General features: G+C 36.7%; 1 protein-coding gene across 9 annotated transcripts in view; it reads right to left on the bottom strand.

Moving 5' to 3' along the window:
- Positions 1-3896: 3896 nt before the first annotated feature.
- The window catches only part of apold1b (apolipoprotein L domain containing 1b), a 33591-nt gene continuing 22729 nt past the window's right edge, over positions 3897-14758 (bottom strand). Inside the window, exons 1-14 of one of the 9 annotated variants that reach the window (XM_052603339.1) lie at positions 14584-14712; positions 14409-14450; positions 12978-13039; positions 12581-12625; positions 12386-12457; positions 11899-11958; positions 10976-11026; positions 10838-10879; positions 9756-9821; positions 9484-9549; positions 9336-9375; positions 9198-9249; positions 7658-8072; positions 3897-6778 (exon numbers count right to left, since the gene is read on the bottom strand). In XM_052603339.1, coding sequence (XP_052459299.1) covers positions 6266-6778; positions 7658-8072; positions 9198-9249; positions 9336-9375; positions 9484-9549; positions 9756-9821; positions 10838-10879; positions 10976-11026; positions 11899-11958; positions 12386-12457; positions 12581-12625; positions 12978-13013 — 1458 coding nt within the window. In that variant the 5' untranslated portion in view covers positions 13014-13039; positions 14409-14450; positions 14584-14712 and the 3' untranslated portion in view covers positions 3897-6265. Of the gene's footprint in view, positions 6779-7657; positions 8073-9197; positions 9250-9335; positions 9376-9483; positions 9550-9755; positions 9822-10837; positions 10880-10975; positions 11027-11898; positions 11959-12385; positions 12458-12580; positions 12626-12977; positions 13040-14408; positions 14471-14583; positions 14713-14758 lie in introns of those variants that run through there. The other 8 variants (XM_052603343.1, XM_052603338.1, XM_052603341.1 and 5 more) reach the window with 8 other exon arrangements.

Here is a 14758-nt window from a genome sequence, read left to right as displayed (position 1 = left end):
CATTACAGTAACATTGGACGAGCATCCATCTTAAACATTTAAGAAAAACGTTCTGTGAATGATGTGTTTGCACTTACATTTTGAGAACGTTATTAAAGACAGTTCACTTTGAACGAACAGTCCATTAAAGTTACTGGCAGAACGTTTGTCCATGGCTTTGATGGAACCTTGCCAGAACATCGGTCCACGTTCCGAGAACATTCCTTGTTAGCAGCAAGTGAGAAGACTTGTGGGAATAACACTGGTACAACAAGTTCTTCTCTCCTCTGAGAGACAAAAGAAGACGCATCCCAGAGAAGAATAGAGCCACTGAGCCAAGAAAACACACACTTATGTTAGCAGCGTGCTCACGAGTCTGAAACTGCTCGGGCCTGTCAGAAAACAATAGCGCAAATACTCTGACATCGCCAGGAATTATGTCAAACTTTAGCCAGGCATCTTCATTTCACTTGTTTATCTCCAGACTATAAATATATTATCTCCTCACTCTCAAAACTGAGAAACGTTAAGATAATATAAGTCTTCACTGTAAGGAAAAAATCCATCTGCATTTTCTGCCAGGCCATTATCAGTTTTCACGGTAGCCTAATTTCATGTAGCTAATAATGCTAAAACACCAGTGAAAAATCTATATGTTGGAATGGTTCATAAACTGTTTATTTGTCTTGTTTAGGCACATGTTTTGTTTGATTAATGCATGAAAACCCTAGAGATGGTTGTGCGTGAAAGTCCCAGTAGATCAGCAGTTTCTGAAATACTCCGACCAGCCCGTCTGGCAACTACAACCATTCCACATTCAAAGTCACTTCAATTCCCTTTCTTCCCAATTCTGAAGCTCAGTTTGAACTTCAGCAAACTTCGTTTTCACCACATTTAGATGCCTACAGTAAATCCACTGAATTGCTGCCATGTGATTAGCTGATTAGCAATTTGTGTTACCAAGCTATTGAACAGGTGAACAAGTGGCCGGTGAGTCTATATTCTATATATATATATTGCAACGTCTTTCTGTCGTATGATTTTGATGTTGGATATTTCTCTGAACTTGATGTTTCTTTGTAAATCTTTATTTTGAATATTGTATATAGTTTTGGGAAAGTAGGGAGTTAGACACCACCTTTTGTTTTTGTAACGTTTGGGTCTCTGTTTTTGAATTAGGTAGTTAGGTTAAGAGAATTGTATTTTTGATTGCTTTTTTATTTTGGATAGGTAATTTAGAGGGTTTAATAATTAGCACATTTTGTTTATTATTTTGGCACTGTCAGCTCCTGAAAGTGGACTCCCAAATAAAATTCAAAAGATGTTGATGGTTCACGCTTGTTTTTTCCCATGTTACGCTCTACCCCTAGACGGGGCGTAACAAAGGCACACTCCACTATTGTTGGGACCATTGGTAAATATGAGCAAAGGAAGCTGTGAATATAAATCTGCATTGTTTATCCTTTTGATCTTTCATTCAAATGATACACACAATTCTAACGTATCGTTAAAGTAAAACAATTGAAAGTAGGGAGAAAATCTCTTGATGAAATAATTGTTCCTCTCCAATGCATGTTGGTCACAATTATTGGCACCCCTTGAACTTGTTTTGAGTAAAATATCTCTGAAGTATATTAGCATTGATAAGTTGTAGCACACCAGGGTGACGAGGAGCGTGAAATTGTCCAGCCATTGCTTCCTGTTCCACAGGACTATAACTATGAGGAACACATAGGCCAGATACCTCTTAATCATCCATCACAAGGAGTCAACGAATATAGTTCTGATGTTCACAACAAGATTGTTGAGCTTCACAAAAAAGATAGAGCCAGTTTTTTATTGTTCTTATTTTGAAGCTTTGAAAATCCCCATTTCCACCATCAGGGCAATAATTAAGTGATTCCAATCAACTATATCGTCCTAATGCACGGAGAGTTAAGTTGAGACTTGGGGTCAGAAAGCATAAAAAATGACTAAAGATCCCGTACATCACCACATGATGTTTAGGAGGGTTTCAATAAAATATCTCCTTGCTCATCCAAAAACAAACAAACATTTTCAGTTGTCAGGCTTCTGTGGTCAGATGAAACTAAAAGAAAAAAGCTTTTTTGGAAGCAAACGCACCAGATGGGTTTAGTACAAACAGGAATAAAAGGGTTAAATATACTGCAGGATCTTTAGTGTTTTGGGCCTGTTTTACTACCAAGGTCCAGGACGTCATGTACAGATCCATGGCATAATGTATTCAATCAGATACCAAAAGATAAAATAAAATAAAAAACCTGACTGCCTCTGTAAGAAATCTTAAAATGGGCCGTGGTTAGATCTTCCATCAGGACAACGATGCAAAACAAACCTTAAAAAACAACCAAAGATGGTCTGCCACGGCTGCCCCAGTCCAGTGAGGTGAACTGAAGAGAAGACACACCAACAGGGAGCTGAGAAACTGAAGGATCTGGAGAGATCGTGCATGAAGGAATGACCTCTGATCTCCAAACTCTTCAGGCAGTAAAGGAGAAAACTCAGAGCTGTCATCTTGGGGACAAGACGTTGCAATGATGGGGTTCTAATTGTGTCCAACTTGAACTAGAGAAAACATTTATTTCACAATGAGATTTCCCCCCAATGTCAATTGTTTTACTTCAATGAAAACTAGATTTTTTCATTAAAGATCGAAAGGTTAAACAATGAACATTTATTTTCACAGCCGCCTTTGTTCTTATTTACCAAGAGAGGAAATATTAGTGGAGGACTAGTATATATACACACACAATACAATAAAGTATACTATAATAATTCTGTGAAATGTACAGATACTAATATCTCTTTTGTGGCAATGCAAAAACAGGTGGACACGTGATAAATCAAAGCTCACCACAAACTGATATAAAACATACGGAAGGCACAGTGACGCACACTGAACATAAAACACCCTTGACGAACTGAACAGATGCCTCCGTCACTAAATCTCATTTCAGGTCACACACACGTCCTTCTGAGAGCTACAGATGGGTTTGACTGGCTTCTTCACTTCATGCTTGATTATTCTTCATGACGTTTCCTGAAGCACTGGTGGAACGTCTTCTGAATAGTGATGGTAAAGCTTGGATTAACACAGCGAAACCTCGAGTCACATACTTCCTCCTCACCTGCACTGGTGAAGCTCATTGAGAAGGAAAGAAAGTCATCGTCACCTGTTTCAAGACAACACTCAGAAAGATACTCGCTTCAGCACTTATTACACGTTTTATATGGAGTACAGTTATTATGTATAATGTAAGGGAACTCATTTATTAGGTTAAATCAATAATTATTTTCAGTACACAGTAGTCTTTACTAATTTCAGTGACTCGTCTCTTAACTGGGTCAGAACATTTCCAAGACATAAATGTGCAGTTTTATTGCTTGTAAAATCATTGCGCTGTCAGACACTGAAGACGTGAGAGTGAAGGTACTGAAATGATCATCAATGCTTATTCCTCTCAAATCTACATTTAGATCGTAGCCTACATTAAAAAGAGTTCAGAAACTTTGGTGTGTCGGATGTCATACATTTTTTTCTACACAGTTCTGTTTGCAAGAATGCAGAAAACATGTTTTGTGTGCATTAAATCTTTTATGGTTGACTGACAAATAATGCACAAAGCGCCTTAAAAACCACACCTTTAAACATGAAGAAGAAGAAGAAGAAGAAGAAACGAAAGCGTGAGCATGCTTCTTGAAATGCCAGTCTGATCAATATGAATGTCAGGGAACATCTCACCTTCTTCTTCTAAATGTTTATTGCTCATTAGATAAATTGCTTCTAAGTTGATTTAAGAAAAGTGCTGTTGAAATCAAATCAAAAGCTATCTTCAGTCTGAGCCAACACCCATGTATTATTAATAACATAAATAATCTGACAATAACAGAGCAAATGTAATTGGTCGTTGAAATGTTTATACTCAGAAACACTTGAAAGTACAATACAACCATCATCATGCACGAACAAATCAGATCTGGTTTCAGAAGGACTCATTAGTTTCCTCCGTCATGATTTCACACAATAGCAGATTCAACAGCTGGAAATACTGGTACAGCTGAATTAGTGGACGGAGCAGTTCTCTCGTGTAAAAACAGATGAGAACTATTCAATGCCAACTATTTTTAACTTGCCACAGTGTCTTAAAAAATGCTGAAAAACAGCGAAACAAAGGCAACAAACGTCAGTCTCCACACGAAGCACAGAGACATGACCTTTGTGAAGGATCCTAAATGTAGATTGATGATCAGTGACGAGTGCAAACAGGATTAAAACACACTATCATCCATGAGACTGAACTAACAGAGTAAAACTGAACTGAATGAAGACACGCTCGGCTTCTGAGGAATCTGTTTCATAACATTAATACTGTCATTGTGCTGTTTATTGATGATAAATGACTTGAAGTTGCGTTGTGTCTAGTTGGTATGATGACTTTAAGGCATGCGTTGTGTCGGTGACTTCTTCATCTTGTACAGTTATTGCTTTCTGAGGATATATACTGTATATATTAATATCTTTTTGGGTTAATAATCCTCTGACCACATACACCTGATGTTGAAGTCCTCTAATGGTGACAGAAAGAAATGCAATGAAATGCAACACAGACCCGTAATACCTGAATAATTAAGAGATTTAAAGGCAAGGGGATAATAAATAAGAGAAAGAAGAATTCTGTTACGGTCCAGGCTATGAAAAAGTGATTCAAATCATATGGAAATGTAATACTCATCAAATAAAATGGCTCTATGATATTCATTGCATAGATATAAAAACAAGAAGTCTTGTATTTAGCAGAAATGTTTGATCATATAATAATCATTTCACTAGCATTGCACTAAACTACAGTCTAATGACCTTTGGCAAACAGCAGGAATGTTTCTATTTGTACATTATAAATACATATTTCATTTTATTGGATCGTTATTTCATATTAATTTGCATTTATGTATTTAGTAGGCACATTTATCCAAAGCGACTTACAAACTGATTTAAAGTACAAAATTATATATATATATATATTTTATTATTATTATTATTATTATTAAAATATATGTTTTTTTATTGCCGTCTAGCATTTAATTACTTCTGGCAAATGAAAGAAATATTTATATTTATACATTATAATAAAGCTATTATTAGATGTATGCATTAAGCATTTAGCAGATGCTTTTAACTAAAGTGACTTTTTAAACAAGTTAAACTTTTACAATTATTTGTAAAGAATAATAAATGCATTATGACCTTTGGCAAAAAGAGGAAATATTTAAATTTATAATATGTATTATACACACTCACACATATATATACACACATACAATGCCTTTCAAATTTGAGTTGGTAAGACTTGTAACAACTGTCTTCTGCTCGTCAAGGCTGCATTTATTTGATCAAAAATACAGAATAAAATGTTAAATTATGGTTTCTATTTTAATATCCTTTTACAATATAATGTATTTCTGTGATGCAATGCTGAATTTCCCTCAGCCATTACTCCAGTGTAAAGTGTCACATGATCTTCAGAAATCATAATAATATGCTGATTTATTATTAGATTTATCAATCGTTGTGCCGCCAAATATTATTAGTATTATTTTTTTAATTTTTTGGGGAAACTGTGATACTTTTTTCAGGATCCTTTGATGAATAAAAAGTTTAATCAGCATTTATTCAAAATATAAATCTTGTTCTTTTTGCTATCACTTCTTAACAATTTAACACATCCTTGCAGAATAAAAGTTTTAATTCCTTTAAAAAAATCAAACTAAAAATAATAATAATACAAATGTACGGACCCCAAAGGTTTGAACAGTAATGTATATCGTTAGAAAAGATTTCTGTTTTAAATAAATGCTCTTCTTTCGAACATTTTATTCATCAAATAATCCAAAAATACATAAATAAATAAATAAAAACACAGGTTCCAAAACATCCTGAAGCAGCAGAACAGTTTGAACATCACTGATAATAAATCATCATATTATCAGGATTTCTGAAGATCATGTGACACTGAAGACTGGAGGAATGAAGCATCACAGAAATACATTACACTTAGAAATAGAAAAATAGAAAAAACTTTTAATAATAATATTTCACAATATAAAATGTTTTTCCTGTATTTTTGATCAAATGAATGCAGGTTTGAAGAGCAGAAGACACTCCTGTACAGTACATTACAAATGGTTCAGATCTTTTGAACGGTATTGTATGTATGTATATATATAATTTACGTGTTGCTCAGGATGATCATCAATACGTATTCTTCTAGCTGGAGTATTTTTTGGGTTCTGAATGATTTTCTGCCTCCTCCTCCTCCTCCTCCTCCTCCTCCTCCTCCTCTTCCTCGTCCTCCTCCTCCTCCTCCTCCATCATCTCCACCCCGTCCATGGTTTTCTGCAGCTGTAGCTGGATTCTCTTCAGCTCCTGCAGTCCGTTCTGCAGCTCCTTGCAGACCTCTCTGATCTTGGCAGCGAACTCGGTCTTGGCGCCCTTGCGCAGCTCCAGCGAGCCCTTGGCGAGGAAGAAGACGTCGAGGGCGAGGAAGAGGCCGGACATGACGCCGGTGGTGATGCTGATGACCTGCGCGGCTTTGGCGGCTCCTCCGGCCACACTGAGCACCTGGACGGTGTTGATGAGGCTGTCGGTGTTCACCAGCAGAGCTTTCCCGGCGCGGCCGCCCTCCTTCAACACGTGCTTGACGTTCTGGTTCAGAGCCCGTCTGGTGATGCTGTCCACGTACTGCTCGAAGTGCCACTCCTGCAGAGTCTCCATCCCGGCCTGCAGCGAGACCATTAGAGGAGGACAGACAGTTAGATAGTGACCAACCCTATTACCCATGATTCTGCAAACAAACCTCCACCAATCAGAGACTGCAAAGCAAACTGGGCCAAAATAACTCCTGAAGTACAGTACATCTCCCCATATGCTCTCAAACTATGGAAATATTTCTATATATCTAAGCGGTTTGTAGGTGTAATGTCATTTTAACTGCTCCATCTTAGAAATATAAAGATTAAAAAAAATATAAATATATATATATATATATATATATATATATTATCAAAATAAATAAAAGCTAAAAAGAGAGAGACAACCAAGCAACAAAAACACCTTAAAATATAAAGAAAAATAAATAAAATGATAATTATATAAAAAACAATAACAACTATTACATTGCATCAATTATTATAAAATATACTATTTATAATTAATTTACCAATAAATTGTTAAAAATACAATATATATTTTATAATAGTAAATGTATATATATATATATATATATATATATATATATATATATATATATATATATATATATAAAGCATATGAAAAAGAAACAAGAACAAACAAAAATGGCAAACACACAACTAAAATAATATATATATATATATATATATATATATATATATATATATATATATATATATATATATATAAAATAAAATAATATTACTTAATAACTAAATAAATAATAAATGACAAAACAACTTTAAACTAACTTTCTAAAAAGTTTAATTAAAAACAAAACATTAAAATAAAGTAGTATAAATTAGATAGATGAAAACTATAAAAGTAAATTAATGACGGTAAAAAAAAAAAAAAAAGATTATAGAAAGGCTTGATCAATCATTCAATCCATCAATCGACCAGCCTCACCTGGAGGAAGTCCAGGCATTCTTTGATATCTTTAACTTCCTGCTGATAGTCTTGGATCATCTTCTCCACCTTCTTCCGGTCCGTGTTGGAGTGAACCGTGTCGGTGATGTTTGCCGACGCTGACGTCACTCCGCCGGCGGTCGCGACCCCGATGCCCACCGCGGTCACGATGAGGGACGTCCCGAAGGTGAAGGGCGCCAGGACCAGGCCGGTGATGGTGGTGATGCTGCCGGCGACGCTGGCCACGCCCCCTCCCACGCTCGCGGTCACCGTCTTCCAGTGGAAGCTGTCTGCGGCGTCCGCTAGCGTCAGCAGCTCGTGTATGCGCCGCTGCAGCGACGGCTCGCGCTGACTCAGCAGGTGCACGAACAACTTGGCGGACATGAAGACCCGGTTAGCGGCGGATTCGATCGCTCTGAGAACGAGAAGTTATCTTACGTCACACTGACTGCAGATATGCTGCAATACAAAAGTAAAGTTTGTGTAGAGTCAATGCAGCCTTATACAAATATCGCAGAAACTTCACCAGCAAATTATTAATATTGTGAATACTATTTTAATTAGTTTTTGTCTTATAACATTTTAATTGCACTTAACGATTTTTTAATACTTTTTCCAGATATAGTTTGGTTATTTTAGTTATTTTTCTACATATAATTAAGTACAATAAAATCCACTGAAATAGTATTCAGGGGATTTTATGGTACTACATTTTATTTTTGCAGTAAATCTTGAATGCTTTGGAGCACATATACAGGGACAGTTCAACCAAAAATGTCTTTTTTTATCATAAAAAATGATATTTTAATTTGAAAAATGCTGGTAATCAAACAGTTGATGGTCCCCACTGAAGTCCATAGTCTTTCTTTCTGTAGTATTTCATAAGTGTTTGATTTTTCTGAATTCTTAAATATATAATTTTCTGTTCAACATAAGAAAAAACTCATACAGGTTTGGAATGACATGGGGGTGAGTGAATGATGACAATATTTTCATTTTTGGGTGACTGTACATTAAAGTGTGGTCCCTGTTTAAAGACATCTTTGGCAGATTATTGCTTAAGTGAAATAAGTTTCAAAAACATGATATGAAAAATATAGAAGTGTAAGTTTACTGTTATGAAAAATGTGAAAAAATTAAATTTTCGAATTTTGTATGATGTACAGTTTATATATATATATATATATATATATATATATATATATATATATACATATATATATATATATATCAAAATATGTTTTACCGTAAAACTCTTTGAACATCAAAGCCATCAATCTAAAGAAGTTCTGTTCCAAATTTGAAGTTGATATTTCAAAAATGTAGCTTTTCTTTTTTTTTTTTTTTTTTTGCTTAGGTGCCAAAAGTTTCCATTAGGTGAAATGCATTTCCAGTTCATTTCCAACGTGGTCATTTTTGACCTTGAAATATAAATAAGTAAATAGTTTAAACCAGTTTTTACCACTGATTTAAATAAAGTATATCGAACTAATACTTCAAGAAGGGCTTTTTTTTATAGGAAAATGTAAATCTTTCTCACTGTTCTCCATCTTTTTCATTAAATTGCTTTGACTCGTTCCATTCACTCCAACCTGAGAAAAAAAAATCATTAAATAAAACTAGTATATGCAAACTGAAATAGAAAAGCACATTTGAGATCACAAGACTCCAGAAATACCTTCCACGGTTCTCCACCAGGCCAGCAGACCGTCTTCATCCTGTGAACGTAAGACACCGCTCAGGTTCTGACACCAAACAGACTGTGTGCATGTAAAGAAATGTGGGAATTACTAGCGATCAAGCACTGAAGTGAGATGTTAACACACGTCTTCATTGTCCAGAGGGTTTCCTTCACTGGAGACGGGGACATCTGTTTCTGCAGCTTGATCGATCTGTAAATTAAATCAAAACTCACTGCAATAAACCAGTCTCAGTCTCAGAAAACTATCCTCAGTGCACAGCAGCACAGGGTCACGGCTCTTTTGCAAGAAAGTAAGGAAGTTGTGCATTTTCTCAAGAGTTTCAAAATCAAAGACTTTTGACTTGGAGTCATAGATGTAATGTGAATAAAGCAGTTCACACACACTCACAAACACACCTGTGCTGTCAGACATGTGTCATCGATCGCAGACGAGGCGTTCTGTCCCTCTGCTTCATCAGACACCTGCAACCAGACTCCACGTTACGAGCGGTCTTCAACAGAGCGTCTTTTGATGCTTTTAAACATCAGAAAAAATACCACACTTCTCTGTAAACTTAAGTGTTGTAACTTGCTCTGTAACTGTTATTTTTAGTTATTTCATCACCTAATACCAGCAATCAGAGTGAAAAGTGATCACTGAAATAGAGCTTTATACTGCAAAATAGCAGATAATAAACACATTAAGTAGATTTTACAACTTGTTTTCATTAACAATATCTTGAATAGAAGCGTGCTTTGTATTTGTTTGTTAGGGTAACGTGAGTTACGTAATCGGATTGCTTTTTTCAAGTAACTTTTTAGTTAATCTGCAATTATTAAATCACAGTAAGATATGCTTCATGCATTTAATCCCATTTTATTAACCAATGTCTCTGCCAAAGTAACGTAACACAGAAGAAACTTTACTTTTCTAAAAACAAAGACTTAGATGTGTACCTTTTATTTTTTTATAGAGTTTTTAGTCATTTTATATGTACTGTATTTAGTTATTTTGCATTTTTATTATATCTTAGTTCAAACACAGCCAATCAAATGCATGGACGGTTATGTGCTGACAGTGAACATGCATTATAAACAAGTCCACGTTTGCACTTCAAACCAATGCTCGGTGCTGTTACCACACACACACACACACACACACACTCATCCAGACTTGTGTCTACACTGTATATTTAATGTGCAATATCTTTTATTTCAAATTGCATGTCATTAAACCCAAGCATGCAGTCAGAGTGTACCATGTTCCTGTCCTCTGTAAACTTCAGCACAGACAACAGATGACTGATGAAATCAAAGCACTTCTGCAGTATTCAGTATAGATATCTATCAGCTCTATATCACAAACACAGCTCGTCAGACCGGTTTTCCAGAAACTAATCAGGAAATCACATCTCTTACAGTATGCCTATTGTATATTGTTCAAGTGTTCGTAGATAACGCCCCACACTGGAATAGTTCAAGACGACGTGCTCTCGTACCTGAGCCGTGGATTTCAGATGGTCTCGCATCCCGCCGTGATCCTGAAACACGAGACACACACTAACAGAAGTCAGACAACACTCACACAGTCCTGCTGCTTCTTGAGACAGAGATGTTGAGGAGTTGATGAGTGTTACCTGCGTTTGCTCATCTGCTGCAGAGACAGTCAGAGCCTCGCTGATCTTGTTCTACAGAGACACATGAGAGAGAGAGAGAGAGAGAGATGCTGAAACAGACCAACATTACTGCTGAGCTCCAGAAACATCAGATTGTGCTGATTCCTTAAAGAGACTGTGAGTGTGTGTGTGTGTGTGTGTGTGAGCTTGTGTGTTTGTATGTGTGTGTCTGTCTGTCTGTCTGTGTGTGTGTGTGTGAGCGCGCGAGTGTGTGTGTGTGTGTGAGTGTGAGTGTGCATGTGTGTGTGCAAGTGTGCGTGTGTGTGTGCATGCGTGAGTGTGTGTGTGTGAGCTTGTGTGTGTGTGTGTGTCTGTGTGTGTGTGTGTGTGTGTGTGTGTGTGTCTGTCTGTCTGTCTGTCTGTCTGTCTGTGTGTGTGTCTGTGTGTGTGTCTGTCTGTCTGTGTGTGTGTGTGTGTGAGCTTGTGTGTGTGTGTGTCTGTCTGTCTGTCTGTGTGTGTGTGTGTGTGTCTGTCTGTCTGTCTGTGTGTGTGTGTGTGTGAGCTTGTGTGTGTGTGTGTGTCTGTCTGTGTGTGTGTGTGTGTGTCTGTCTGTGTGTGTGTGTGTGTGTGGGCATGTTTTTGTGACATATCAGGACACAACTCTGTATAATGACATGGGTATGACACAGGTATTACAAGGAGAGGGTGACTTATGAAGACATAACCCATGTCCCCATTTTTCAAAACACTTATAAATCATAAAGAATGAGTTTTTTTGAGAAAGTAAAAATGCACAAAGTTTCCTGTGAGGGTTAGGGTTAGGTGTAGGGTTGGTGAAGGGAGATAGAATATACAGTTTGTACAGAATAAAAACCATTACACCTATGGGATGAACACACTTTACACAAAAACAAACATGTGTGTGTGTGCACGCGTGTGTGTACCTGTGAGGAAAACCTGAATGGATTTAGTTTTTGAATCATTCCCATAATTATTCCGGGATCCTGAAAATAAATAAATACATAAATAAATAAACCAACCATGGCCATCATCACATTTCCAGGGTTATTATCTTTAACTAAAAACTAAAGCCATTAATAAAATTGCTACTTGGAAAAAAATAAACAAAATGAAATGAAAACTTTATCTGCAACATTTCTTAAGTTTTATTTTATTTTTAACCATGTTTCAAGAAATAACATCTTAAATGCATATCAGGTGAATGACATATGAAAAAAGACCTTGACAAAAACCCTTTTCTGTTATTATCTAATCTTCACCAGAGCATGAAAAACTGTTTTTTTTCTCCTGAGTTGTCTTTCCTCTCTTTACTCATCACCTGCTGATAGGTTTTCCTGCTTCAACACATTCCTCTGAACCCGTTCCTGAGTGTTTTCAGAACAACATTCCTTCAAGCTGATGAATACTGACCTGTTTGTGTTGGGTCTCTCTGCTCTCTGCTGCCTCTCCTGTCCAGGAAGAAGAACTGCATACAGGTGTGTCCTACAGCAGAAACACACAATATATCAAAATGTGGGAAATGTGAATGAATAAAAGAAAGAGAGTATGATGTCAGTACCGCATAGCCTAAAATAACAGATAATAATGAGAAACAATAACCCTCACCTGTTTGCCATCATTATTCACTGAAGCTTTGGTTACAGCTGAGCTCTGCCATTAGAAAAGAGCGATATCAATAATAAGATTTAGATTTTATTAGGTCATATTCCAAACCTCAAAGTCATTTTTAAAATAAATGCACATATTTTTTATTATTATTGTTTACGTTTAACAAAAGAAAACAAGGCCAAAATCAAGAACGCCGAGCTACTGTACATTATGATTTACAACTGGGAGTATTTTATGAATTATTATTTATGGACAGATGCATGTCAAGTGACTGAAAACTCATTTGATCTGGGTTTTAATAAGAGGATGATTCCTTTATTAGATCATTCAGCAGTCCAGTGTCCCTTAACTGAGGTCACTGAGGCCAAACACAATCCTTCATATGAACTGTTACCTGTGACGAGGACTTAAAGGGATAAAGCTTCTGCATCACAGCAATCGCGTCAGTCCTTCCTGCTGAACACAACACTTAAGCAGCTTCACAAAAGAGTAATGACACCAACAATAAAGCTCTTCAATCAAAGAAGAGCTCATTAAACACTGACTGGCTGGACCGGACCGGACGGTCTGCTCGGGAGGGAGGCAGACGTGTGGATGCTCTCTTTATAGGCTATGGGTGTTTTATTGCACTATTGAATTCATTTAACCAAAGGTCTTTATTAAAGTAATTAGTAGACACCAGTAGGTAACACTATGGTAAAGTGGTTAAACCGGCTCAAACTCAAACGAGGCAATCAGACCTAAACACACTTAGGGTAATGTCACAACACTGATGACGGACGAGCTGAAGCTGCTACTGTAAACACCTCAACACTGACCCCGCTGCACTGAGAACTAGATTTAACTCGTATGATGCATGTGTAAGTAATGGATCCTGAATATCAGTTATGTAACTTAAGGTCATCATGTAGGACAGGAGTTTTAAAACTGGGATTCACTAAATTCAGAGGAAAAAAGAAGTGTATAAAATGGCTTAAAAAGAAGTTAACATTTGCCAGATTTAATATTCTTATGGCTTCATATTCAATTTTCAATTCTGTTGCCAGTCCTAGTTTCATAGACAAAAATAGATGCAAAATCAATATGTACTTATTGTTCATATCACCTGAATTTATACATGAATAAACATTCAGTTTTCGTTTAAAGCACAAACTTCTATAAAACAGCTCTGGAACAATATTTATACCGAAAACACAGTTAACTTATCATTGAATTGTTCCTCATTTATTTATTTTTTCCGTGACACCCACAAATATCACATTAATGGGCCTTTATACACAAAAATAAATACATAATTGAGCTGCCTTTTGAGAATTGATCATAATAAGTGTTGCAGATGTAAATGCAGACGTCAAATAGTCGTCTCCGTGATGTAGTCCTACGTGTGCTGCACTACGTAACAAAAGACAGGATATGATAATAGAAATAGGAATTTATCCTGCTTTTAGGGTGACACGCCTTACAAACGCAAAGCAACAACACGTCACGAGTGAACGCCTTTCGGCTCATGAATATTAATTAGGATTAAGGCTGACCGGAAGAGGAACGTCATCGTCATCTGATTAATAATCAGGAGCTGAGAGTCTACCCTGTTCTTTCGCTTCAGGCGACGGAGTTTACATAAACTTTTACTGGCACACGCGCACGTGTTTTGAAAGGAAATCTCTCTTCATTTGCGAACCACACGACACCGTATTAAAATACCGAGTCTTATAATACTGACAATACTCTCACTGCTGTTTTTCTTCTTTCGACTTCCCCTTAAAGTTTCAAGTTTCATGACACAAAACACACCAAAAGTTAACCGCAAACAAACAATGCTTACCTTTACAATGCCCTGATCGTGAATGTCTTTTCTTTAAATCCTCTTCCAAAAGAAAAAGAAAAGGAACGGGAACAATCAAACCAAAACAAACAGAACGCTGCGGTTTCCAGTGTTCTGAGACTATTTAAAGAAGCCGTTCGATTCACTGGCGTTCGACTGCAAACCAGCTCCTTACCTTAGAAGTGAACACAAAACATGACCTCAATCAAACAGTGTGTTCAGTCCAGAGGTGAACAGAGCCCTCTTTCACTGTAAAATCCACACACTCTTCCTCGAAAGGCACATGATCGCGGGGCGTGTTTGAACAAAACTTTTATTTCCACTCAAACTCCAGCTCTGATGTTCCTCAC

This window comes from Carassius gibelio, chromosome A7 (genome assembly GCF_023724105.1).
Source record: "Carassius gibelio isolate Cgi1373 ecotype wild population from Czech Republic chromosome A7, carGib1.2-hapl.c, whole genome shotgun sequence".
Classification (NCBI taxonomy): Eukaryota; Metazoa; Chordata; class Actinopteri; order Cypriniformes; family Cyprinidae; genus Carassius; species Carassius gibelio.
This window is presented reverse-complemented; position numbering and strand designations above follow the sequence as displayed.